The sequence below is a fragment of the Pollicipes pollicipes genome, unplaced genomic scaffold (assembly GCF_011947565.3).
Source record: "Pollicipes pollicipes isolate AB1234 unplaced genomic scaffold, Ppol_2.1 Scaffold_3087;HRSCAF=3621_pilon_pilon_pilon, whole genome shotgun sequence".
Taxonomy (NCBI): Eukaryota; Metazoa; Arthropoda; class Thecostraca; order Pollicipedomorpha; family Pollicipedidae; genus Pollicipes; species Pollicipes pollicipes.
Genome location: NW_023596225.1, coordinates 27,818,397 through 27,845,605, shown reverse-complemented (window position 1 = coordinate 27,845,605; position 27,209 = coordinate 27,818,397). Strand labels below are relative to the sequence as shown.

The following is a 27,209-nucleotide window of genomic DNA, read 5'->3' as shown; positions in this document are numbered from 1 at the left end:
AACTTGGCCTGAAATTTTGACACAGTTGCGTTTCCCGCAGAGCCACCCTGTCAATCCAGTGTATCGAGCTCTCATAATCTTTGATACATCAGTGGGAGTCAAGCTGAACCGCCCCCGCCGGGGCGATTAGTGTTCACCCGGCCATCCAGCGATGTGGTAAGCATTCTCAAGACTTCCGAATGAATGACAACCACGCCTGGGCGTGCCGTCAAGCTGTCCAAGGCCCCGCGCCCCTGAAACACATTGGCTATGCTCCCCCCCCCCCTCCACCCCCTCCTTTCCCATGCCCGGACGGCCCCTTTTCTTTGCGGTTCCACCGCGCGGCGGCTGCCCGTCTTGTGACAGCTGGCGGGGTCACGTGACGCTCCGCGGGCGTGTTTATCGGCCAGCTGAGCCGACCTTGGCGTCTGGCCGGGCGGCCGGCCGGGGGAGGGGGGAGGGATGGGGAGGGGCCATGTGACAGGACGCGGGCCCCGGCCGGCCGCCGGCCGGCCCTGTTCGCCGCCGTCTGCCGTAGCCGCGCGTGCGAGGACCGCAGTCGGCTGCCAGCGTACCCCCACACGACCGATATAGGCGGGCAGGTGTCACGCGCGGCCGGCAGCGCCATGAAGAGGACCATCTACACACCCAAGGCAGCGCCAGCCATTGGCCCGTACAGGTAGGCCGGCGCCGCAGGCCGCCCTGCGCAGTTGGCGGATTTAGGCTCGATTCTCAGTCGCCTCAGATTATCGCTCTTGGCCGAAGCGTTCGCTGATCACTTAGCACCGCGTCGACCGAGTGGCAGACACGCTGCCACGAAAGGTACCATTGAAGCGATTAATATCCGTGAATTTCTCGGTTGTAGGGGAGGGGGCGAGAGATCATATCCATGGTCATTTTCTATGCGTCAGTGTAGTTATGAGCTACGTCACAGTAGTGAGTAAGAGAAATAGTCGGTTTTGAGATGCTCAAACCATGAATATTTAAGGTTTCCTATCCCTACCCCGATTATTCTCCCCAGGGTTTCGCCGAGGGGCAGACGAGCCGAAACGTCAGGCTCATCCTACCTTCAGAATTTTGAAATTGTTCTGACCTTTGGCCTCTTGCTTTCAAGGGTGCGGAGATAATTTTCTATTGGAGGAGCCGCTTTTACGGGCCTTTTCAAGGCGTCGAGCATCTTTTGGCCTGTGCTTAGGCTTAGGTGCCTTAGGTCTACTAGCGTCGTAGACAGAAGTTTCGGCAGGGCTGTTCAATTTATTGATGCTGGTTACATTTCACTGCCCTCTGCGCACAGACCCCGTCCGACCAAGACTCTGCACTACGCTCGACAGCGAAGCTGAGCTTAAAAACAGCAACATAAGTTAAAAATTTCAACATAGGCTTCCGTCATCATGTCTGTCAAGAATGTTTTCAAAACAACTGATGCCACTTTATACCGTGGTGAATAGGAAGTGTGCCACTGAATTAAAGCATATCCCAGATTCTTTATCTTAATTTGAGTGTTGTGTTGAAACATATCGGGGTTCGAGCATCTCACATTGCTGCCCTCTTACGGTGGGGGCCGGAAACCACCGGCATTCCGCCGACTCATCGACAAACGCTGACCTTGGGGCGGCCAATGAGAATACAGCAAAAGTGGGCGTGTCTGAGTGACATCTGAGATATGCGCCCCTGCACGGCGTCATTAACAAATCCGCCTCCGTTAATACCCTATGAAGAGGGACGCAAAATCCGAATGGCGCGGAGTACAGTTTTGATGTCTTGTGCATCAGGCACCTTGATGTCTTGTGTCTCATCGGGGTCTATTTGAGCCGCACTGTGCGTGCGATACGGGTCTAACGTGGGTGAAGCAAACAATGTTCCCGTGGCGGTAAGCGTTAGGCTGCTATAATGCGCCCATCGGTGGCTGATGAACAGGGCGAATACATGGAGGTGGATGTTTGGACGATGATCCCTTGCGAGACGACCCGGAAAATCTAAGCTTTCCAGGCCTCCGACCACCGCAACTCCTGGTCCTATCATACTTGCTGGTCTTTTCCGGAACCCGTACCGTTCAGGACCCCATGATGACGAAAGAAATCGATCTTAGTAGTTGGGCCGAACAGAAATGCTTGGTCCTACGGGGGCGCATTTTTCTTGGTCCTACTTGCTAGAAAACGTATTTGCGATGCGGCGAGTACTTGTTGCACATACATGTCGACATTTGCCGTACTGCTCCCCACCATAACAGCCAAATGTTACAACGCACGCTCCCCAAGATAAAGAGGAAAAACATTATGATGCTTTGTACCTGGTGCTCCAAAGAATGTCCTTGTGGTTGCCTCTGTCTGGAACCTTGAAGGCACGCCTGCTTCGCGAGTGCCCGGTGTGCCGGCCTGATTCATCATGTTCACCAAATATCAAACAATATTTGTTCCCCTGATGGAATCAACCTTATTTCCCGCCCCTCAGTCACTGGAACACCCAATTTTAAATGTCCAGAAGGCTGTTCCTATCGCAGCACAGACTCAAAGTAAAAATAATAGGACTGGTTACCAGGGTCCTGGGATTCGGGCTTACAGCCCTGGACCCTGCGCTGATGGATCAGCTCGTACCCTGATTCAGACCAAAGGACATCGGACTAGGACTTCGGGTTCTAGGACTCGAACTTGAGCCGTAAGACTCAGACTGACTCACGTTCAGAATAGCCTGACCCGTAGCCACCGCTGCGTGTGCTGGCGGGTGCAGTGCACGCACCCTGTGGCCACACTGGATGCGTACCAGTGGCGTGCACTGGGCCAGTGCCCCGGGTCTAACGTGTCTAACGTGGGATCCCGGGATCTGGAGTGCATCCCGAGCCACATTCAGTGCTCCCTTGAACAAACGGCAGGGGGGGGTTTCACGATTGGATGGAGTTCTTCCCCATGGTTAGATCTGCGACAATTGTAACGGAAAAGCGTTGGAGTCAGCACTTGACTCGTACCAGGTTTGTTACCAATCTCAAACCCCGTACCAGTTGTCGGAGTTGCGTTTTTAGGAATTACCTAAGTCTTCGTGTGGACAGAGGCTTCCTTTCAACTCTAAATGTCTCCACATTTCCCTGACAGCCAAGCGGTATTAGAGCGGTTAGACCTAAAGCGGCAGAAATCGGATGTTCCGCGTTATGCACGCGCATTAGGATTACGATCGACGTATTTCGTATGGCGAAGCTCACCTAGAAACCCTTTGAGGCACTTTTTAATGTCACTTTTACTTCTTTTTTGTCTAGATTTTCGACAGTTCTGAATACGGGTGCTTGACAACAGGAAAATGTACGGACTGGACAAAACCCATAGGCACCTACTGGAACGGGCAGCGACTTGGGCTTGTACAAATTTTTTGGAAAATTATGTAAGTGGGCACGAGTATAGATAAGACTTTTACGAAATATTAGGCGGCGGGTGTCTCAAATAAATATAACGCGATCTGACTGCTTGCGCTTCTTTCATCATTATTAGGTTCATGCATCTCACTTGTACAATTATTAATGCAAACAGGAAGTTTGAGCCTGGGCTCGACGAAATATCTATTTCGTTTTTAAGGCTTGGTCTAAACTCTTTGAATAGACTGATTTTTGGGATCAGTGTTCGCGCTAAGCGGTGCTTGTTGCGTGACGACTGAGACCACCGTCCGATCGTAGAATTTCGGTTCAACGTTATGATCTTTACGGCGAAAACTTGAACCGCGTACCCGTTACTCGGCACGATCCGTCTACGGCCACCTGGACTTCAGCGCGGCTGCTGCTTCGTGCCGCAGGAACATCTCAGCCAGGGGCAAACGGCAAATAAATAAAGGGACTCGAACTCAGCCCACCACCGGTTGGCGAATCGGAGGATGGACGCACAAACCAACTGAGATGTCGTGGGCGCACGGAAGCTTTTCTAAGACATTTTTGTTGCTTAGAGCTTAAGTACTGTAACGTGGCGAATGGATGAGTAACGTGTAGATAGGACTGATTATGAAAGGGCAACAGGTAAGTGTGCGCTAGAGGACTTCATGGGTTGGTTTAACCCAACGGTAACTATGTGATATGGGTAACAGGGTAGGATTGATACACATTTTGGTAAAATTATTTTTCTGATATGGGTGAGACGTTTACGAAATGTCTTTTGGATCCGCAAGAAACACTTCGCAGTGTTGCTGCTGGCGCTCTATTAAGACATGATTAGCTTGATTCGTACCTTCTTTGCAATTATGTACGCATCAGCGTAAGGTTGAATTCAAACGTTTCTTTTTGGCATAATGTAAAATGAAATGCCTGGGAAAATGCAAACGAGTGGGTAACGGGCGGTCATAACTACATGGACGGATGGTTGAGAGCAAGGTATGAGCATGCTTAACGAGTGGGTAACGAGAGGATCGGGGTAAGGAAGTCTCACCCGTGAAGGCCTCTGTTGCGGGCACAGCCCCAGGGGTAGCGGATGGATGTGGTGAGGAAAATCTTACGCGATAAGTTCTTTGTTCTCCAAGTCCCTGGGCAGTGCTCCCTTCCCATTTCCTTAAAATTCCCCGCGGTTTCGGCCACTCGTCGAGCATAGTTTTTTATAAACATTGATTTAGCTTTGGAAACGGCAAATTACAAGCCTCTGTACTTAAAAGTACGCTCGCCACTGCGTGCGGCAGCGGAGCTTCGCCTTACCTGTGGAGCATGCAATGCAATGTTCCTGTCTGATGCACGTCATCACAAAATTTGCAACCATAGTTCCATGGTAATGATACAATAATGCAACTATGGTAAATTCACCAAACACAGTCCCGGAGATAATCCTGCAAGCGAAACGAGGTTCAATTCGGAATAGGAAGCAAAACTGCGGAGGCGGCGGAACCCGCGGAGACCAGGGCTTACCAACGGCAGGTCCAGGAGAGAATGGCTTAACGCAAACGTGCAGTGCTCTGTCGTGACCTGACCCAACTTGACATTGAAAAACATTGGCGTAGCTAGGCACCAACAGTTGCATAGCTATCAAATAGAGTAGCGATAAGGAAACTCAGTGTCTGCACTAATCGTTCTGCATGCACTCGCGCATAAAAGCGTCATTTTGCAGGACATTTAAAATTTTACTAACTAGCCGGCGCATATCAATGAGTTGGTATGAAAGGATGGCATATAACTCATCCATGCGGTACTGCCACCTGCATACAGTAAATAGAGTAAACGTTCACGTACTTAGAAGCAAAGTTGTCCGATTTTAAGCGTTTTTTTGTGGAAAAAGGTAGTTTGTTAGTTCGTAGCGCGACCTCGCACTAAATTTTTAATTCGCTGATTTTAATAAAAAGGCCCTGAGAAACAATAAGATAGCTGGAAAAGTCGCCACTACCTATGAACTTTCACGCTTTGTGCAAAGTGGGTGCTTCCATCCATTTCATGAATCGGTTAGTAGCCAACGCACATTCCGACACAGAAGGTTGTCCGTACAAAAAAGTTCATAAAGCGACAGTTAGCAATTTGATAAGGTGTCATCGTTTGGTCATTTTGTTGTTTTGGGCTGTCATTTCCACGATGCTCGCATGCGCCATGCAGCATTCATAGGCCTAGGCATTTACAACGTTTTTTCCCGCGTATTTTGTAACGAATTTGTATGTACTCTCCATCCCGTCCCTTCCCAAAGGTAATCCAGCTAATTTCAGAGGCTAAAAATTCGTTCAATGCAGCGTTGGTTAATCTGGTTGCAGCCAGGACAAAATTAATTGTACTTCACTACGTGTCCACCTATTTGTTGGTTTTCTGGTGCGCCCCCTGAGAGTTTGGTCCTGAATACGGGCCTGATAATAGCCGATGGGCTCGGACTTGCACCCGTCGCATCAAAGGACGCTGACTTTGGCGTGGGACCTAAACACATTCACACTGCAAACATCGTCAGCAAGTGGTTGCGTGGGTCCCGCAGAAAAGTGGTTGATAATGAGGCTCGGCGGAAAGCTTGCCGCAACGTATGTGCTTTTTGGCGTGGAGTTTTCGGTTTTCCCATGTAAGCTTTGCCGGAACTTGTCTCTGCCCCTCTGAAGTTAAGACTAATTTCAGGGGGTCGCAATTGCAAAACCAGCAGCCGGGAGCTGATGTCAATCGCGTTCCGTGTGGTTAGTTGCATGTATCAGCGGATCCTATGTAAATGCAGGTTGCGATTTTGCCCCTTGATTGTCAATGTAGTTCGTTTCAAGCGTACACAGTAGAATGAAAAAAACATGATTTTGTTAGGAAGCTTGAGATTCTCTTGTCCGCTCATCCCTTCCTAATAAATGGCCAAGATCACCGGAGTATCAGCAAAGACGTTACGGTCGATAGCTCTCCTCGGGAGGTTTTCATATTCGATTTTTCAGTGGGTTCTAATGTGTTCACGTTCGAAGGTTTATCTCCAGTCTCCACGTCACCTTATTTTCCTGTACGTCGTTTAATGTATTTCACTGCCTTAGGCCGAACCGCCGTCCGCCAGGCGGTGGTGGTGAATGAGGGCAAATACCGAACATATCTGTCCTGCGTCCGGAGCCAGGCGGTGCTGGTGAACGAGGCCAGATGCCGAGCACGTCTGTCCTGCGTCTGGAGCCAGGCAGTGCTGGTGAACGAGGTGTAGATACTGAACATCTTTTGTCCTGCGTCCGGAGCCAGGCGGTGCTGATGAACGAGGGGTAGACACCGAACATCTCTGTCCTGCGTTCGGAGCCAGGCGCTGCTGGTGAACGAGGGACAGATACCGAACATCTTTGTCCCGCGTCCGGAGCCAGGTGGTGCTGGTGAACGGGGGCAGATACCGGACATCTCTGTCATGCGTCCGCAGCCAGGCGGTGCTGGTGAACGACACTCTGTACGTTTCCGGCCAGCTGGGGATCGACGCCACCTCCGGAGAACTGTGTCAAGGCGTGGAGGCGCAGACGCGCCAGGCGCTGGAGAACATGGGCCACATCCTGCACGAGGCCGGCATGACACACGCAGACGGTGAGGGCGGCAGACCGGCACGCGGACGGTGAGGGTGGCAGACCGGTACGCGCACGGTGAGGGTGGTAGACCGGCATGCGGACGGTGAGGGTGGCAGACCGGCACGCGGACGGTGAGGGTAGCAGACCTGCACGCGGACGGTGAGGGTGGCAGACCGGCACGCGGATGGTGAGGGTGGCAGACCTGCACGCGGACGGTGGGGGTGGCAGACCGGCACGCGGATGGTGAGGGTGGCAGATCGGCACGCGGACGGTGAAGGTGGCAGACCGGCACGCAGACGATGAGGATGATAGACCGGCACGCGGACGGTGAGGGTGCCAGACCGGCACGCGGACGGTGATAAAATATGTTGAGTCCACGTTTCCTTCAAATAAACAAATTGCACACGTCTATGTCTGTTCTGCATCAGAGTCTCTGTTCTGCACCGGTCCTCCTTTCATTGCATTTTATTGGTTCGATATTTTGATGAAACTGTCCGTGCAAATGTATTTAAAATTGTACAAATGCATCTTATAGCGGTCTTGCCACTTCTAATACTTCCGGCTAATGCGTCAAAATATGCACAGTAAATTGATTTTTGCTAATGAGAGTCTCGATGTAACCTTCATACTTTACGACTGCGCGTACTATCCTCAGTGTCGTCACCTTGTTTTACAGCTTAACGCCAGAACGGATCATTCCGATGCGTTTAACAAATTGCATGTATTTTACATTGTTGTCCTACCCAGCCTGCCCTGGATGTCGGCGACATTGCAGCGCGCGCCCATCTGATCGACGCCTTTCTTTGTTCCAGTCGTTAAAGCGACGGTTCTTCTCGCCGACATGAACGACTTCTCCAAAGTCAACGAAGTCTACAAGACATGTAAGCGGACCGGGGCGGCTGCTGATACCATTCCTCCTCGATCGTGTTTATATGACCGCCCTGCCCTCCCCCTTCCCCCCCCCCCCCCCCCCCCCGGTCCGCTGGCCCTGTCCGCCGCCCCGCTGCTCTCCGGCGCCGCAGCACCACGCGTTGCGTCATCGACTCTCGCCGACGCGGCGGTCCCCACATGAGTCGGCGAGATCGGACCGGCGAAACCATGGCCGGCTCTGACAGCCGGCACGTGACGTCATACCCGGCGGTCTGCCGAATGCCTGACGGGGGGGGGGGGGATGGGGGCACGCAAAGTGTTGCCACACTGCACAGGCGCAGAGAGTTTATTCACACCCGAGCACTGCAGACGCTCGATTCGCTGACAGGTGGCAGGCGCATGGAAGACAGGGCAATGCACTCATTGTGGCGAAGGGGGAACCATGGACACGGGCGGGCACTACTGTGGAGCCGATCTGGCATAGGGCCGCATGCAGTTTTTTGTTTGTTTACTTCTCATAACACGAAATTCCTGGCATGAGACCTAACTTTGCGGGAGAGGATGAGACCGGAAGAGCCGGTTCCGTTGGTAGCTCAAGGAGTCTCAAGTAAGCAATGCCATGTCAATAACAATGGCAAGCAACGGCGCCGACACTGCTGTTTGGGTGCCGTATGTATCAGAAGCTAGGCGGGCGGCAGGCGTGCCGTGCGGGCACGTGCCGTGGGCTCAGGCGTGAGGCACGTCACCTGTTGTGCGGCCTCGCGACAGTGCTCCGCCCAGCGATATGTCAGTGATTGTGATATCATTTTCCAGTTTTCACCAGTGATTTTCCGGCCCGGGCGGCCTACCAAGTGGCAGCACTGCCTAAGGTGAGCTCAGTGGCATGATTCACGCTATTTTGCGGCATATGTGTCGAGAATGTATCCGCCGTAATGATATCACGTCTGCAGGACATGCATAATGCAGGACATGCATCCCGCTATGGTGACAAAGCGTATCTGCACCCCGGCGAAGCATTTTAGACTTGGAAGCAAAATGTTATCCTTGTCCACTACAAGTCACTCAATTTAACTCAATAGCGGCGGCATAGTTTGCACACACATACATCTTCCAATTGAGCTTGATAGTGTATTTCCAGTATGTACCCTACGGACACTGAGAATGGAAGACAACTACTTCATTTTACTAGAATCTTGACTAAAGCTGATAGATACTGATGATTGTTACGGATTGTCTGCCTGAGACTCAGTGACTTCCACCATGCTCAGCTGATACCGTGGGCCGAGGGCTGTCCATATCCGTGAACGGCCGCGTCGCTGTACACTGCGAGGTCCGGTACACGGGCCGCCGTACACTGCGAGGTCCGGTACACGGGCCGCCGTACACTGCGAGGTCCGGTACACGGGCCGCCGTACACTGCGAGGTCCGGTACACGGGCCGCCGTACACTGTGAGGTCCGGTACGCGGGCCGCCGTTCACTACGAGGTCTCGTACACGGGCCGCCGTGCACTGCTAGGTCCCGTACACGGGGCGCCGCATACGGCGAGGTCCCGTACACAGTGGACAGTTGTCCCGCAGACGGCGTCACGACACTGCCGCGGCGGGACCGTCACGGCCGTCACGGTGTCTGTTTGGGCCGGCGCTGACCATCCATGCACCGTCCACAGGGCGGGATGGTGGAGATCGAGGCGATTGCCTTCAAGTGCTCCGACGGCGACAGCAGGCTCTAGCGCATGACTGACATCAGCACCCCAGTCCCTGCCGTCGGACCCCGGCCCCCCGTCGGTGCGCCGGCCAAGCCCAGCGTCGATGAGATTCCCGGCCGTGTCGCCCGCCTCCCGCCGGCACCCGTCGACCGTCGCCGCCGACGCCGTCTGTCGGAGGCTCACGGCGAGTCGGTCCACGCCGAAGTAGCTGACGTGGATCCCTGTATGGTATTCTGGGCCGCTCCAGTGTGGAATGTGCCGAGTGCCGACGGATGGAAACCAGTTGCAAGGAGAGGAGGGTAGGGCTGGTGTTGCGTTTATGATCGTACACGGCTTGGAACAGATTTGATCGCGGCTAAACGCTGGATTTGGGGAAAGCTGCAATATGGTGAATAAAGTCAATAAAGGAGACAGTGACTGCTGGCACAACGCTTTTGTGAACAAATGACAGGATATTCCATGGAGACCCGTAACATGCTGCATACAAGAATGCAGGTTCAAGCTCCAAAGAATGATTTGTGGGACCCGGTAAACGTCGAGCCGCGTGACAGTGCACTACTCACTGGAGCCGGAACAGACATGGAATGGTGGAGCGGCGTGGTCTAGGTAACCGTGAAGTTCGGGTGATTATCATGAAATTAGACAAAAACGGAGGCACCATGTTAGGCGTTTTTATGAATAATTGCTGGCCTGAATTTTTTAATAAGAGTTTTTTTAAAATGTTTACAAATTTTTTAATGATGCATCAGCTAACAAAATAATTTTTTCATGAAATTGCGTGGATATTCAGTAGCTAAGACACGATTACCGAACTTGAACTAAGTTTATAACACAAATGAACTGGTTCATAGACATGCGTGCCTTCAGTCCATGTCTTTAGTTCACCGTTAAGTTCTGGGGTTACGCCAGGCCTGGCAAACGCGCGGATCGATCGTGGGCGTGGGATGATGTGGCGCGCCGTTATCGTTAGCATCGGTGCCGCGTGGAGCAAGGCAGGCTTCGAGGACCATTCCAATCAGGGATCACTCGTCATGGGCTTTGGCTAGGTAAGTGTGCTCTGTAAGAAATGCATGTCTGTTAACAGACACACAAACACACACAGGGATGCCACTTTTTAAATCTAAAATGGTTGGGGGGACTCAGCCGATAAGGTCGACGTAACCTACCCGCCCCCCTGGAACTTGACCTCTCCCTGGATTTTGACCACCTCAGTCTGTGTTCCCGATGCCAAAGATTCGGCTGTTTCTTCACATTTGACCGATAAGATATTTATTAACGGACGAATTGCTTCCCATTTCAGATTCATGTGAGACCGTAGCCGTTCATGGAAGGTAGCCCGAAACCTCGTGCAGAGCGGCTTGGAACAGATTTCTGCCGTTTCTGACACGTGCAAAGTAGAGACAACTGTGCACGTGATGCATTTTCCGCGGAGCGGCTACGGAAAAAATTATCAGATGCACTGCCAGGAAGTGTATACGTCTTAAAGTGAAACTGAACTCATTCGACCACAACAGACGCACTGCCAAGCTGAAGAACGGAGATGGTAAGGGCTGGTGACCGGACGGGTCGCCCGAATTGCCGTCTTCATAAATTGCTCGATCAGTGCTTCGAGATGAGTTTGAGGCCTGTGTAGACAGGCCATGCGCTCGTAATGTTTCGGCTGAGTAATGGGCTAGGAGTTCGCTGAAAATAATTGACGTTCAGTTGGTGAGGGGGCACTGATTAAACGACAAAAGCAAGCAAGTATTGGTTATATTGAGAACGCTTCAAATTTTAACCTGTGTTCGTGGTCAGACTCCTTCGCAAAAATCGATTACCAACACGCCGATATTTCTTTCACCCTGGATCACTCCACATGAAATGCGTCGATTTCATTCCTTGACACACTTTTGCCTTCCATCGGATAGAAGATATGGCACTGAATTGTTCTTTATACCCATTACCGCCAGTATACTGCTTGGAATTCGGCACATCCCATGATTACTCAAAACAATACCTTTTAATCGCAAATGTGGAGAGTGGTGTCCGCATCTTATTACCCCTAGTCTGTGATCGTGGTCGTGCTAAAATAAGCATTTTTTTCCTTGAGTGCGTATACCCGGAACACCGAGTGAGGTCTGCGGCTTGTGCAGCACTTACTCGATTAAAACGAAAACGGGGGCGTTTATACAGGTTAACCTCCAGAGGCATCTCTCCTTAATGAATGTATGGCATGCGTTAAAATGCACGCAACTGAATGCTGACCGCTAAATTTCCAGGAAGACGCGGGAAAACGCAAAGATCAAGAATGTGCAATATTCTTTTATGGCATGTAAGAAAATGCGCTCGCCTGCGGTGCGCTTACTCAGTCTTCGTTTTGGAGTTGCGCCATTCCCCCAAATTGTGAAATCCTGTGTACGCCCCTGTTTGACAATACATGAAGTTTGCGATGAATTTGTAGAAAGGTAAGACAAATAAAGTATCGGCAGCCCTTTTCATTACCAGTCTTAATTCGACTGATACTGGATTATGCCCCACCGTATTCCACAGACATCAGATGTTGAAATCCAGGACAAATTTCATGCTTCATGTCATACTTAAGAACCGCCGTAATTGTGGAACATACAATTCTGAAAACGTTTGCACACGGGTAGGCGTACAATGGCGTGGCCGTCATATCAATGGATCTTAATTTTGACCCACATGTCCGCAGTCTGGCGTGTGCATCACAAGCATATCCCACATCATCATGCGTGAAACTTCCCCGTCAATACCCTTGATCGTCTACTGAATGTGGCGGCGCAGTCGCCGGTGCCACCACAACAGCTGCGCACAGAAAACAGCTGCAGCCGCTCGGTGGCACCGACAACAGCTGCAGTCGCTCGGTTGCGCAGACAGCAGCTGCAGTCGCTCGGTGGCACAGACAACAGCTGCAGTCGCTCGGTGGCACAGACAACAGTTGCAGCCGCTCGGTGGCACAGACAACAGCTGCGGTCGCTCGGTGACACAGACAACAGCTGCAGCGCTCGGTGGCACAGACAACAGCTGCAGTCGCTCGGTGGTACAGACAACAGCTGCAGTCGCTCGGTGGCACAGACAACAGCTGCGGCCGGTCGGTGGCGCAGATAACAGCTGCAGTCGCTCGGTGGTACAGACAACAGCTGCAGTCGCTCGGTGGCACAGACAACAGCTGCAGCCGCTCGGTGGCGCAGACAACAGCTGCGCAGCCGTCTGTACCACTGAGCCACTTATTCACCCTCCCCTCGCCAGAACCCATAAATCCTCAATGGTCGTATTTGCAGTGCGTTGTGGGCGGATTGCTGTCACGTGGCACAGCAGGAACTTCCATCGTTTTGTAACGGGCCCCTGCAGGCACTGTCTTATTTAATGGTAGCCTGCGGGCACATGTGCCGTCGTCAAATTGTTACCTGCATTGCTATTAGGGCCAATTGAAATTGATGAAATTCCTGGCTCGCCACGCTGTCAACTCTTGGCTGCGCAACGGATGGTAGTAGTGTACAATGTATTGTGGGCTGCATTTAAATGGTATCCTGCCTTTGGAGCATATTTTAAAAAACTTCCACCAATGAAACCTCAGGACCAGTTGGTCCAATAATAGCATTGAGTCCTGCCACTGCAGCACCATTAAGACACATTAGGCTTATCTAGTTTAATATTTTCCAATCCAACTGCCGCTGTCAACACTTTGTAAGCTTTGTCACAGTGCTACGCTTCATCCCTGCAGTCGCGACCACCATCATGACGAGCTCCGTGCGGACCTGTGCTGGTGCGGATAAAAGAACGCTTGAGAATGGTCCAGCGGACTGCAGGGGCCTGTTCCGAAAATGTGGTTGGTTGGAGTTTGAGCCAGTGCTATGGATCATTTGACGCTCCTCATTCCCAAAGCCAAGGTCCGCCTCGTGAACAGCCACTGTGGTAAACGCCATACAAAAGGGGACAATCGAAAGCCATAGTACAACGTTTCGCTTAATTCGCGATGTAATAGCTTCATGTCCGCAAATAGTTTTGTCGTGACAGCTTTTCGTGCTTTCGCGGTATTTATCATACAAACATTTTGTACACATTAGTGTGCATTACAGAACACACACACATTACGGAACATACTCGTTGGAAAAGCAAAGAAAATGAAATGCATTACTTTCAGAGTGGTGAGCACGGAGTCAAATGAGATTTCTGCCGCGGGAGCGGCTATTTCAAAGCGAAATTCTGAGTTATTCTTGACTTTGAAAAACTGCCATCACAGATTAAATCGCACGCCTCTGATCTAGCAACAGGTGGAAAGTACAGAAAAGGTGGGATAACCCCCTTTAGATAACAAACGCGATGAACCGGGGCCAGCGGCTATAGGCAGCTCCAACAAAACAGTTGGCACAATGCTGGATGAGCCCATTGTCAGAATGTGCATTGCTGTTTGATAACAGATGACCTGCTTACGGAGCTTACCTTTGGTGGTCTTTCCTGCCGAGACTTGGGCTGAGGTGAAATAGCCGTCTAAGCAAAACACTCGTAGCCAGCTGCATTACAACCCAGGGAGCTTTATCTGCCAAAGGGGCTGCACAGGCTTAAACACTGCCAGCTCACTCCATGCTGCTGCACCGAGAAAGTGGCTCGCAGATAAATTTTGCGCTCCCCTTTGACGCTCAAGCATCCTTATCCTTGAGTACATCATTACAGTCTGTCGCTGGTTCCGGTCCATGGTTCTCAGGGACCAAAGGTTGGATCCAAGACCTCGAGAGAATGTGCGGGTAGTGATTTGTATCAATTGATAGTGCATGCATAAATTTCCCATAACATAAAAGCTCTCGTAGTGCATACGTGCTGATTCAGTTCTGTCCATGAGCAGAATGAATATGAAAATGTCAATCTCTTCGCTTTTCACGTGATCCCGATGATGAAACCGCGCTTGAAATCGAAATGCTAATGACGACCTGCATTCCCTTTTCCTCCCCCGTCTGTTGCTTGCTTTATAGTACTTGGTCAGCTAGCAAGGTTTGCGGATCCGTGAGGAGAAGTACACCCACGCGCCGGAGAGCGCTGACCGTGTACATAACAACGGGCAGTATTCACAATCGACGCGCTGAGGTTTGCGTGAGCGGCCAGCGGTCGGGGCCGGTGACCTGGTGAGTGGACGTCCACCCATGTAGCGCCCGCCGATTAAACCAGAGGTCCAGCTATGCGGGCCCAGATTAAGTTTTGGAAAGACACAGCCGAGAACAGAGAAGAAAGCCAGGAATGTTCAGTATTGATCCGAGGTTTAGTCTTTAAGCTGCGCGAGCTCTCCTGTTACCTACTCCGCCGACAGGAGTTTAAATGGGAACGTTAGTATAAAAATGACCGTGTAACTACATGCCCTATTTCTGACATGCTGCAACAGCATTATGGTGTCAGCCTGCGCTGTCTTGAAACACGCCAGTCATTTTCAATTTTTTAGCGTATCATAAACGATTTTGTGTAATAAAACGCGTTTATCCTATGCTTATACCATGCATTAATCACATTTTAGACATATCGATAACACCAAAGCATTTGATTGAGTATTTAATCCGAGCGCGCCAAATTGCCTGTACAGTGATTGCACTTTAACAGAAATTAAAGGAAGTGTTCCACATTTGAATGGGGTTTTGAACTGAGGTAGCAATACTGAATACTTTTGATGGAGATCACGGCCATGTCCTTTTTCTAAGGCATGAAACCCTCAGGTTTCTGAGCCAGAAGGCTGCAGAGATGTGAGACTTACCGTGGGAAAGTATTTGAAGGGCACCTTGGCATCCATGACGTCATAATACCGTTATTCAAATCCTGCCATTCCCTAACCCATGGGGCGATCAATGCCCCGAAAAATGTCATGGCCAAGTCGTTCATATCTGGCGTTCGTGAGCACGATTTCCAGATAGAACGACCGTTAATTGACTTTCAACCAATATCATGTAAGTTTCGATGGCGTATTGTATAATGACGTATCGAGGGCACATTCACTAAACAGAGACATTGTACTGTCTAGAACAGTCTTTTCCACTTAAAAATATACCAGTAGTTATAAGTGAGCTTGTTTCAACATATATGATGCTTGCTTCAATATATCCAAATGTGAAACATACCCTTTAATGGATCATTCAAGGAATGAAATAAATGCACTCAGTGCCAAGTAGCGTGATGCCAACGATGGGGTGGATGGAACACCACGTGCCCTCGTCACCTTTCCCCTGGCTCACTCACGTGTCGTCCGAGTCTCCAACAACCATTACTTCGGTGTCGTAAGCGGCTGTTTCGGCGTCAGAAAGCGTTTCGGTGGTTTGATTGAGGGTGCTTTCGTCTATATTGGGCTGTAAACGCTGACCACACAACCAAAACACGAAAGAAGAGCTGCTGTTGCACGACCATTTCTTCGATGCGCGCACGCCCTGTGTCCCCGTCTCTGAACCAGACGCACGGTAGTTCCATTGCATGCGCTGCTAACCTTAAGTAAACAGTCAATGCACTGGTGGATCTAATCGCTCCGTGAGGGTGGGGCAAAGCGTATTGCCGAATAAACGCACCCAACTTTGAAGTTATCCCCAGGTTTGAGCCAATGCTCACAGTGTACAATGAATGGACATTAAAGAAAACGCAAGACAGCATATTGAAGAAGTTGGAGAGCTGTAGCTGATACACGGGTTTTCAGATGTTGCCGCACAATTTTGTCGCGTTCCTTGGAACACTGAGTCGTGGTAAGGGAAGCAATCTGAGTTAAGTTCAACGTCTGTCACAGACTATCCAGCTATGTGTCCTTGGGCAGGGTGCAAACAGTTTTTAATTGACACTGTATCCATGAACCATGATTTCTGTTCCGTGCTGGGTTAAATAGCTCCAAATTCAAATAAAAGATGTGTTACAAAACACTCATTAGGTATGCATTAGAGAAAATCTTGATTATTTCGGATACCAGATAACATTAAAGGCTTTGCAATGCAATTTCCCAACTTTTGCAAAGCAAGGTAAGCAAAGTTGTTGAATTCTCTATTAAAAAAGGTCACGAGGTCAGGTATTTACCCTAAAAGATCACAAGTGCGTGTTCTGGTTTCCTAGTTCTTTCTAACTCTGGTAATATCAGGTTTACTGATTCCTATATTTAGAAGCATTTTTGCCCACAGCCTTGTGATGAGCATCGCTCACTTATCCTGGAAAGATCTTGAACTCCACAGCGTGACCCAGTGACCCGACTGGACCTTAACTTTAAAACAAAACAACCAATACGTTTAGAGGGCTCAATGCACCAAGTTCCAAGAAATTCTCAGCCATGAGGGCGCTACTCTCTGTGCGATTTGTGTTTTACTGTGAAGGAATGGCGGCAAGACTGGCGCGGTGCTGAGACATCGGTCGCTCATGAAAATATGTGAGTACGTGGGAACATTGTGCAGAATGGTCTGGCCTTCAGGGTAAGAATACTTATGATCCATGTTACTGATGGGACTGAAATGTTTCAAAATGGAGACATAAATAGTCCTTCAAAACTACATAACCACAATCCTTTTCCCCTGTATCATTCAGTTTCGTTCGTGTCGATTTGTTTCCCAACGTAATAACACACTTGCGACATTTTTAACCTTGTTATTTGATGTTTTGCTGGGTGAGTAAGAATACATTGTTCCTTCTCGAATTTTGATTAAATTGCCTTATTGAGATAACAATATTATAACTATAACCATCACAAAGTGACGACTTTGACGATTTCTCTACGTTGACGGCGAATGCTACGTGTTTGTGGGTGGCGTGGCCTCCACCCTTTCCCCTCCCTTCGCCTCAACCCTGAATTCGCCGGTACCTGTACGCCGACAACATAATTCCGTGAACCTGCTTCAGTTGTTCTTTAATTGTTCTCCCACATATCATGGCTACGTATGTATTGTACTGATGACATGTGAAATCGGATATAGACACTAGTCGACCACACAAATAGGCCGTCAATCCCAGGCATCGCTCGGAAGTCCTTCGTGCACTGATCGCCATGCGTCTCGTCACGAAGCTGATCCCGAAACAAGGCACGACGCCATACAGCAATGTAACAAAAACGGCAACAATACCACAGTTAACAACAATTGCACTGTCATGCGACCGCGTGTTGGAAGTAGCTGTTCCTCTGCTGTAGCTGCCGGGACCGAGCATAAAACGCCCGATCCCGGCCTCGCCATCGCCAGCTGAGTTCCACCCGCGCTCACCAGGCGTCGTCAGTGAGCACGCTGCTGGCCGGAATAACATCCGCTGCCAGAATCGAAGGCACCCGTTCTCCACTTTGGCTTCTGATATTGGATACTTTTGGAGGGCCGTACTCGCTGTGTGACTGTTCGGGGGCAGAGTAACTGTCCTGCGGAGGCCCGTAGCTGGGTGCCTTTGTAGTTGGAGCCTGGTAAGTATTTTGTGGAGCCTGGTAGCTGGGTGCCTTTGTCGTGGGGGTCTGATAACTGACCTGTGGAGGCCCGTAGCTGGGTGCCTTTGTAGTTGGAGCCTGGTAAGTATTTTGTGGGGCCTGGTAGCTGGGTGCCTTTGTAGTTGGAGCCTGGTAAGTATTTTGTGGGGCCTGGTAGCTGGGTGCCTTTGTAGTTGGAGCCTGGTAAGTATTTTGTGGAGCCTGGTAGCTGGGTGCCTTTGTCGTGGGGGCCTGATAACTGCCTTGTGGAGGCCCGTAGCTGGGTGCCTTTGTAGTTGGAGCCTGGTAAGTATTTTGTGGGGCCTGGTAGCTGGGTGCCTTTGTGGTTGGAGCTTGGTAAGTATTTTGCGGGGCCTGGTAGCTGGGGGCCTTAGTATCGGGGGCCTGATAGCTGTTCTGAGGTGCCTGGTAACTGTTTTGAGGAGCTTGGTAGTTGTTTTGGGGCGCCTGATAACTAGGTGTTTTGGTGGTGGGCGCCTGATAGCTGTTCTGAGGAGCTTGGTAATTGTTCTGCGGTGCCTGATAGCTTGGTGCCTGGGTGCTGGGTGCCTGGTAATTATTCTGTGGAGCTTGGTAGTTGTTTTGGGGCGCCTGGTAACTGGGAGTTTTAGAGGTCGGTGCCTGGTAACTGGGCGCTTTAGTGGTTGGTGCCTGGTAGCTGTTCTGTGGAGCTTGATAGTTGTTTTGGGGCGCCTGATAACTAGGTGTTTTGGTGGTGGGCGCCTGATAACTGTTCTGAGGAGCTTGATAATTGTTCTGCGGTGCCTGATAGCTTGGTGCCTGGGTGCTGGGTGCCTGGTAGCTATTCTGTGGAGCTTGGTAGTTGTTTTGGGGCGCCTGGTAACTGGGCGTTTTAGTGGTTGGTGCCTGGTAGCTGTTCTGTGGAGCTTGATAGTTGTTTTGGGGCGCCTGATAACTAGGTTTTTTGGTGGTGGGCGCTTGGTAGCTGTTCTGAGGAGCTTGATAATTGTTCTGTGGTGCCTGGTAGCTGGGTGCCTGGGTGCTGGGTGCTTGGTAGCTATTCTGTGGAGCTTGATAGTTGTTTTGGGGGGCCTGGTAGCTGGGTGTCTTAGTGGTTGGCGCCTGGTAGGTGTTCTGTGGAGCTTGGTAGTCGTTTGTTGGCCCCTGGTAACTAGGTTTTTTGGTGGTGGGTGCCTGATAGCTGTTCTGAGGAGCTTGATAATTATTCTGCGGCGCTTGGTAGCTAGGAGTTTTAGTGGTAGGCGCCTCGTAGCTGTTCTGTGTAGCTTGGTAGTTGTTTTGGGGCGCCTGGTAACTAGGCTTTTTGGTGGTGGGCGCCTGATAGCTGTTCTGAGGAGCTTGATAATTATTCTGCGGTGCCTGGTAGCTGGGTGCCTGGGTGCTGGGTGCCTGGTAGCTATTCTGTGGAGCTTGATAGTTGTTTTGCGGCGCCTGGTAAGTGGGTGTTTTAGTGGTCGGTGCCTGGTAGCTGTTCTGTGGAGCTTGGTAGCTGTTTGTTGGCGCCTGGTAACGAGGTTTATTGGTAGTGGGCGCCTTGTAGGTATTCTGAGGAGCTTGATAATTATTCTGTGGTGCCTGGTAGCTGGGTGCCTGGGTGTTCGGTGCCTGGGTGTTAGGTGCCTGGTAACTATTTTGCGGAGCTTGATAGTTGTTTTGCGGCGCCTGGTAACTGGGTGTTTTAGTGGTTGGTACCTGGTAGCTGTTCTGTGGAGCTTGGTAGCTGTTTGTTGGCGCCTGGTAACTAGGTTTCTTGGTGGTGGGTGCCTGGCTGTTCTGGGGAGCTTGATAATTATTCTGCGGCGCCTGGTAGCTTGGTGTTTTAGTGGTGGGCGCCTGGTAACTGTTCTGTGGGGCTTGGTAGTTGTTTGGGGGCGCCTGGTAACTAGGTTTTTTGGTGGTGGGCGCCTGATAGCTGTTCTGTGGAGCTTGATAATTATTCTGCGGTGCCTGGTAGCTGGGTGCCTGGGTGCTGGGTGCCTGGTAACTATTCTGTGGAGCTTGATAGTTGTTTGTTGGGGCCTGGTAACTGGGCGTTTTAGTGGTGGGCGCCTGGTTGTTCTGGGGAGCTTGATAAGTGTTCTGCGGTGCCTGGTAGCTGGGTGCCTGGGTGCTGGGTGCCTGGTAACTATTCTGTGGAGCTTGATAGTTGTTTTGCGGCGCCTGGTAACTGGGCCTTTTAGTGGTTGGCGCCTGATAACTGTTCTGTGGAGCTTGGTAGTCGTTTGTTGGCGCCTGGTAACTAGGTTTTTTGGTGGTGGGCGCCTGGTAGCTGTTCTGAGGAGCTTGGTAATTGTTCTGCGGTGCCTGGTAGCTAGGTGCCTGGGTGCTGGGTGCCTGGTAGCTATTCTGTGGAGCTTGGTAGTTGCTTTGGGGTGCCTGGTAACTGGGTGTTTTAGTAGTCGGCGCCTCGTAAGTATTCTGTGGAGCCTGGTAGCTGGGGTTCGACGTGGTGGGCACCTGATAGCTAGGTGCTCTAGTGGTTGGAGCTTGGTGGTTGTTCTGGGATGCTTGGTACAATGGTGAAATCGTCGAAGGCAGCTTGTAATCGCTAACTGGTACCTGGGAACTCGGGCCTGCCGCGCTTGGTGCCTTTCCGGGAGACTGATAGCTGGTGACCGCTGTAACTGGAGACTGTTGTTTCTTGTCATCTAAGTCCACTTTAAATGCCTCGAAGTCAGGGAACGAGGGAAAGGAAAAATCGTCAAAATCAGGCGGGGTGAATGATGCAAGGTTTGTTGATTTTTTGGTATCATCTGTCGGTGGCCCATAACTGTTTTCGGGCTCTTTGTAGCTGGTCTCAGGCTCTTTGTAGCTGGTCTCAGGTTCCTTATAGCTAGTCTCAGGCTCCTTATAGCTTTTCTCAGGCCCCTTGTAGCTGGTTTCGGGTTCCTTGTAGCTTGTCTCAGGCTTCTTGTAGCTGGTCTCAGGCTCTTTGTAGCTGATCTCAGGCTCCTTGTAGCTGGTTTCAGGCGCTTTATATCCTGACTCCGGCTCTTTGTAACTGACATCAGGTTCCTTATAGCTGGTCTCAGGTTCCTTATAGCTAGTCTCGGGTTCTTTATAACTGCTCTCAGGTTCTTTATAGCTAGTCTCAGGTTGTTTATAGCTGGTCTCAGGCTCCTTATAGCTGGTCTTGGGCGGGCCGTAGCTGGTCTTGGGCGGGCCGTAGCTGACCTCCGGCTGCGGCTGGTACTGCTCGGTGGTGGCCGTGTAGACCAGCTGGTGGACGTGGGGCCGCTTGCGGTGTCTGTGCGGACGGCGCTGTTTGTGCGGCCGCTTCTTCCCGCGCCCCCGCTTACCGCCGCGCATCGGCTCCGAGAGCACGGCGTCGGCCAACAACAGCACCGCCAGCAGCAGACACAACAGGGCCTGCCGACAGCAGATGGTGTCAGTCAGCACTAAGTCAGCAGTAGCACAGCCAACAGCAGACACAGCAGGGCCCGCCGACAGCACATGGTGTCAGTCGGCACTCAGTCAGCAGGAGCACCGCCAGCACAGCCCGCCACAAGCGGACGGTGGAAGTCAGAATTCAGTCAAAAGCGGCAGATAAGCTGGGCATGTCAATAACAGGCACCGGCAGTCAACACTTAGCCAAGAGCAGTAGACAGCAACACACCGAGGAGTCCGCCGGCAGCAGCGGCTCCACACTCGGTCAACAGCAGCAGCAGTTGCCACGTTGCTTTCAGACTGTCGCCATCAGCACCACTCACAAAGGGCAGATCATTCATAACGTAATTTTTCACACCCAATACTCGATTGATGACGTCACATCTCATTGGCAAGTGACGCAGACGGGAGGCACGGTTTGGACGACCCGACGGCCGGGCGCGCTGTTCGTCTCACTCTCTTCGCCCGTTCGTCCCGTTCGTCCCGTCCTCCCTTCCACCCGTCCCCCCGTTGCTCCGCACCGAGGGTACGAAGCGGCGGTGACCTACCGTCGCCGTGTTGAAGAGGTCGGACAAAACCGACCCTGAGCTCAGTGTCGGGTAATTGTCATAGCACGTGATTTCAGTCCGTTGTAAAAGGGACGGGCTGGGCCCAGCCTTCATTCTTTGTTATTATGCTTAAGGGTCGTCAACCCTGAAAACAGTCGCGATATACGCACACGATGGTCGGTTTATAGAGGTTGTCTCCAGTTCGCCCAGCACATCGCACTTGTGTACCTTTTGACAAAATGTCGTACCTGCCCTAAGACGCATAGCGAAATACCATGCCCGATAACTGCAGTTGTGCTTTATGAGATGGTCGATCAAAGTTTGATTCTGCTGTGGTTTGATGTAATAAAGAATGCACAAAAACGTCTACAGGTGCTTAAGCAGAATTAGAAATGCAGATCTGGAACCAATAACAGCATGCAACGGAATGGAAGTTGACATTTAGCGAGAAAGGTTTCGGTTCCTGTTTTTTTTTCTCTCTCTCTCTCTCTCGAAATTATGAGTTCAGAGTTCTTATGCTAACAGTTATCAACGTTAAAGGGAATGTCTCACTTTTGGAGATGCTGAAGCAAAGACCAGATATGTTCAAAAAAGCACAAAATCGTAATTATACAATATTTATTAAGAGCCAATTGATGGCCGTTTCATCTGGAAATCGTGCTCACAAACGCCAGCTATGGACGCCTCGACAATCATATTTTTATCGGCCTTGATTGCCGCATTATTTATGGAAAGGCACATGCTTTTAATAACGCTATTATGACGTTATAAGTACAAAGGTGACCTTAAAATACTACCACCGGAATACTCTCCCCACTTTCGCTGGCGTGTGGCTCAGAAACTAGAGGGGTTTAGGTCATGGGAAGGGCAGGGTTGTAAGCTGCACCAAAAGGTCTTCAAAATGGCTATTTCTGTCTAAAACTCCACAAAAATGTAAAATACTCCCAGTAAGTGAACCAGTAGGTTCTGATTAAACGACGGTATCATGCAAGTATTGGTTACATTGTCAAAATACAACAAAAAGAACCAACACTTGCTTGATAACGTCATTTAGTTAGTGCCTCTCGGTGCATTGAAGGTTGATAAGTGTCAGGATAAGAACTCTGAACTCATAATGTAGTTAAGCTTTCAATTACAGTCCAGCGTGAAGGCCTTCTTCGTTAGCCCTGACCAGGACAGGATCACTGGTTCCGAGCCTAAAAAATCAAACGAGTGGGGCGACCACGTCACAACGAGCAGAAGAGACGTAGAGACGAGGGAGGGATGAGATCTTTATCTCGTTTCTTTCCGTGCACCGCCATAGAGTTCATGTTAAATATTGTCCGAGTTGTGGAGGGGGGGATGGGTAGCTGGCCCTCCTCCTCCCTCTAAGTTGCCGCCCATGTTCGCGCAGCTTTGATGTTGAGTGTGGAGGAAATGTTTGCCTCTGAGGAACACCAAGCCTTGTCCGTATAGTGAGAAATCCATTTCAGTATAGTTTACATGCCCATCAGCTCTCTGGCATCTCCTCTTTCGGAAATGCCTCGCCTAGCTATAAATTAATTTTAGCTGCTCCTCTGCCCCAATGACCGCTTTTGTTTTATGGGAGCTCCAGACCTATGTTCTCCGCGGGCGTCTCACCACCCGAGAACGAATCGGACGAGCAGGGCACAGCGAACGGGAAGCTAACATCCAATGACAGCGACCTGTTCCGGAAAATAGCGGTAGTCATGCGCTCGCTGCAGCTAACATTGAGAGTGTCCTGGACCATTCAGACCAGCTAGATAAGCCTACTATTGAAGACTAGTCTTAGAACAACGGCGTACCCGACGAGGGCTCCGTCACGCCTGTCACGCTGGACTTCGTAATGCACGCAACACCAAAACACGTGGGATACGAGCTGACGTATCCTTAGTTATGCGTCACAAGGCACGTGACCGTGGGAGAGAAAATGCGGCCCGTCAGAGCGAGATGAACACGTCAGAGACACAGCCAACAGAACACTCAACACGCACATCAGAGATCGTGTGATTCACGTACATCTTGAATAACCGACGGCGTATATTACACTGAGAGCATGCACGTCACACGGATGCATGGGCGATGCCGACCGAGAAACTGCTGAGTCCATTATGATCAGATACATTGAACCAAACCTAAGCATCCAAAACTAGGCATCCAAACATCCCACGCACCTGCGAGCCCGTACCACCACGCTAGAGGGATTGCATGCGTAGAAATGCGAATGACTCAGTCTGATGTAGCCCCTTGCATCAGATCTATACGTTGTAGCGGAATCGTTTTGGGGGCCGAATTCAGGTGCTCCAGAAAGTTGGCTAGGCCTTCCCTACCGTCCAAAGTGCAATCCAGTGACATGATCGGTCCATCGAAGACAATGCCGGTTGATACCTAGGTTAAGCTAACATGACACCGGCCTGATATACCTTATGATGAGGTGACAGCGGATATGTGCGGACAGTGTCGCGTCGACTGTTGACAGTTGTGCGGCCGGGCTTTATTGCGTTGAGGTGGTTTGCTTTAATCAACGTCCTGCTTTGGGCCGTGCTGCTTGTTTAAGAATTACAGATATGTGTGCGGAAAGGTAGATTTGAGGTGATGGAGTTGTCGTTAGTTATAGTGTTGATGCCTGTATTAACGTATGCATGCATGTAATGAACGATCAGTTGGTTGTAGAGGCCGAGAGCCGATTGAACAGTGTGTCTATACACAGCGATATTGTCACCAATGAGCAACAGTTGTGTCACGAGAATTCAGGTGTGCTAGATAAGTTTGCTATTTCACTCCCTGTCATGGCGTATATTCTGTTTCGAATGTTGACTTGATAAAGGGCAATAGCCATCATCTATTCAACCTGAAGTACCGTAGGTGGGACAGTATTGATAGCCTTATTCCTCGTAGAATAAACAGGAGAATGTAGAGATCGATTTGATATTTCGGCTACATACCCTTATCAAAACGAATATCAGTAGACAGCATATCAGTACCATTACAGTATCAGTAGACTATTGATATTCGTTTCGACAGAGGTCTGTAGCCGAAATATCACATCTATCTCTCCACTCTCCTCTTTATTCTACGAGGACTAAGGCTATCAATCCTGTCTCATTTATATGCCTAATGTTCCTCGCAAACGCACTCAGCAATTCACCCAAAATAATGGATTTTATTTCATCGCTTGCACACGAGGCAATACAGCATATAGGGCGTTATCTAACAGCACATTCTGAGCTTCGTCCAACAATTTGCGTTTAGGGCCAAGCATATAGACAGCTTTCATGCGGTTTTCATAACCATATTTTCGCTGAATTAAAATAACTCTACCGTTAACGGGAACACGTCAGCGAGCGGTCTTCCATCACCATTAACGAAGCACACATTACCGGGTGTCACTCAGCGTCGTAACCAACTGCTCCCGGAACGCACACTTCTGCCATCTCCCGGATAAGCTGCGTAACATCGCTGAAAGTGAAAGCCGGGACGCGACAGGCAGCCACCGAAAGCGCGTGTGATGAGGCGGCCTTCTGCAGTGTCACGCCTCGCCCGAGCGGCGTGGGAGGGCACGGAAGCGCGGATGGAACTAATGGTACATCGGGGAGACGCCTGCCCACGCATCGTGCGAGCGGCTGGGGACTGCTGGGGAGGCGGCCAGTCGGCACAGACGCCGCAAGGCACGAGGGTGGCAGGTTTTCTGCGGTTTGAAAGCGTGCAAAACGGTAGTTGGAAAGTGGGAAAACACGAAAGCAATCACATACGGTTGTTATCCGCCCTTACCACTAATGCTCGCTTCACTTTGCATCCCCGCGACGTCTCGTTTGCCCGGGGCGTCTCGGACACATGATTACTTACTCAAGCTACATGCGCCAGCCATGAGTTGGCTAGTGTGTGTAGATTGAGTGCGCAGCCACGAGTGCCCCCCCCCCCCCTCCATGTTGGGGGTCCCGCCAGAGCGCCAAGAACATACCCCGCAAAGAGCCCCGTGGGGCTTAGCCTTGGCAAATGGACCAGCAGGTGCATGTAGTTTTGCCCCACCATTTTCGACTCTTCCTTGTCCAAAAGCCATGTCAAGCCATCCGGCTCATGCCTGGCCGCAGTGGCTTTAATCCAAACCAAAACAAACCATACAGGATGGTGAAAAACATAATCGTCGCAATGGCCGTTAAAAGCATGCACAACAGCGGCGCTGCAATGCACTACCTCATCAAGGCCTGCTACGTAGCCGGTTTGGTGTCGAGCCCCGGGCGTCCACCTGGCCACTCGGTCATCTGGCGGGCTAAGGACTCGAATCACCCCACGGACATCGTAATTGTGCCAGCCAATCTATTACCAACAGTTTTCCGCCAGTCAAGCACGCTGCTGGAGGCTGATGACGTATTAAATGACGCTGTTTTTCCTGTCCATGGGCAGCAGTCGATGTCGACGGGTTTCTCTTGCGCTAGCACCTGCGTACCTACCGGGTAACCGAACGGCTCACGGGCAGCCACACCGCTGATGGTCGCTCTCCTCTATTTAAAACGCCATTCGGAACGGTCGGCAAGAATGGCTGTCGGCTCAAAACAGTGGAGGGATCTTCTGGTGCGGACTGCTGTCGGTTTATCGCTCAACTAGAGCACTATAGCTGAAGACAGCATCCCACTTTTTTGTAGCTTTCACCTATTGTTACATCAGACGCGTACGATTTGATCAGCAATACCAGCTTTCTCAGAAGCCTTTTCAGTAGCTCAGAACTTCAAGTTGAAGTAGCTGAACCCGCGGGAGAAATCTCCTTTCACTCCCTGCACACCACTATGAAATCATTGCACTTCATTTGCCTTGCTTTTTCCAACGTGTGGACTCATGTTTGCAACAGCTTAAGGTGCCAAAATGATTGCCTAATACATGCTACGAAAGATTGAAGCACTCTGTCTAGAAAACAATATATGTGAACATGAAACTATCATCCCGCAAGTTCAACGAAACGGCAGGTACTATGGCTTTTGTCTTTATCCTGCGGCGTTTTCTTCAGTGGCTCTTTTCGAGACGCTTTTTGGTTTCGGGAATGGAAATATCATATAACTCATGTAACGCACTGGCACAAAAACTTCAACCAATCAGGTTTTCGGTAAAAAGCTCTTGCCCAATGGGCCAATCACAAACGTCCTTTTATTCGCACCAGTGGAGGTGCGAACGGTAGTCGTCATGACATCAGTGGTCGCGACAGCAAGGAGGGCCGTAGTGCTGTCGCAAAGCTTGGCATGGTAAGTTGGACCCGAAAATAATTAAAATTGACATCCTTGTAACGCCTTGATGACGTTGCAGTGGCATTACCCAGTGCTATTATAGAACGTTTCTAGTCATGAGCCTTCACTATAATATGCTTTTGAAATATTCACCACAGTTGGTACAATCAATGTACAAGGAATCCTTCAT

At 50.5% G+C, this 27,209-nt stretch overlaps 2 protein-coding genes across 2 annotated transcripts; one reads left to right on the top strand and one right to left on the bottom strand.

Moving 5' to 3' along the window:
• Window positions 1-475: 475 nt before the first annotated feature.
• LOC119089739 (2-iminobutanoate/2-iminopropanoate deaminase) lies at window positions 476-9,905 on the top strand. Its single transcript, XM_037212552.1, has 5 exons — window positions 476-658; window positions 6,768-6,925; window positions 7,719-7,787; window positions 8,590-8,645; window positions 9,444-9,905. Exons 1-5 carry the CDS (start codon window positions 606-608, stop codon window positions 9,504-9,506), a joined length of 399 nt encoding a protein of 132 aa, XP_037068447.1. The 5' UTR covers window positions 476-605; the 3' UTR covers window positions 9,507-9,905.
• Window positions 9,906-17,565: 7,660 nt separating this feature from the next.
• On the bottom strand, window positions 17,566-21,596 carry LOC119089990 (extensin-like). Its single transcript, XM_037212789.1, has 5 exons — window positions 21,579-21,596; window positions 20,987-21,237; window positions 19,888-20,302; window positions 19,330-19,458; window positions 17,566-17,607 (listed from the first exon to the last, which is right to left on the bottom strand). Exons 1-5 carry the CDS (start codon window positions 21,594-21,596, stop codon window positions 17,566-17,568), a joined length of 855 nt encoding a protein of 284 aa, XP_037068684.1.
• Between the last annotated feature and the right edge of the window lie 5,613 nt (window positions 21,597-27,209).

Excerpts from the sequence above, each read along its gene's own strand:
- LOC119089990 (XM_037212789.1), bottom strand. Across the intron at positions 20,303-20,986 it reads CCCAAGACCAGCTATAAGGA|CTACCAGGCTCCACAGAATA; the intron begins GCCTGAGACCAG and ends GTCGAACCCCAG. Across the intron at positions 19,459-19,887 it reads CTAAAACGCCCAGTTACCAG|GCACCCAGCTACCAGGCACC; the intron begins GCCCCAACAAAC and ends CCGAACACCCAG.
- LOC119089739 (XM_037212552.1), top strand. The coding sequence starts at position 606 with ATGAAGAGGACCATCTACACACCCAAGGCAGCGCCAGCCATTGGCCCG. Across the intron at positions 6,926-7,718 it reads CGGCATGACACACGCAGACG|TCGTTAAAGCGACGGTTCTT; the intron begins GTGAGGGCGGCA and ends TCTTTGTTCCAG. Across the intron at positions 7,788-8,589 it reads CAACGAAGTCTACAAGACAT|TTTTCACCAGTGATTTTCCG; the intron begins GTAAGCGGACCG and ends ATCATTTTCCAG.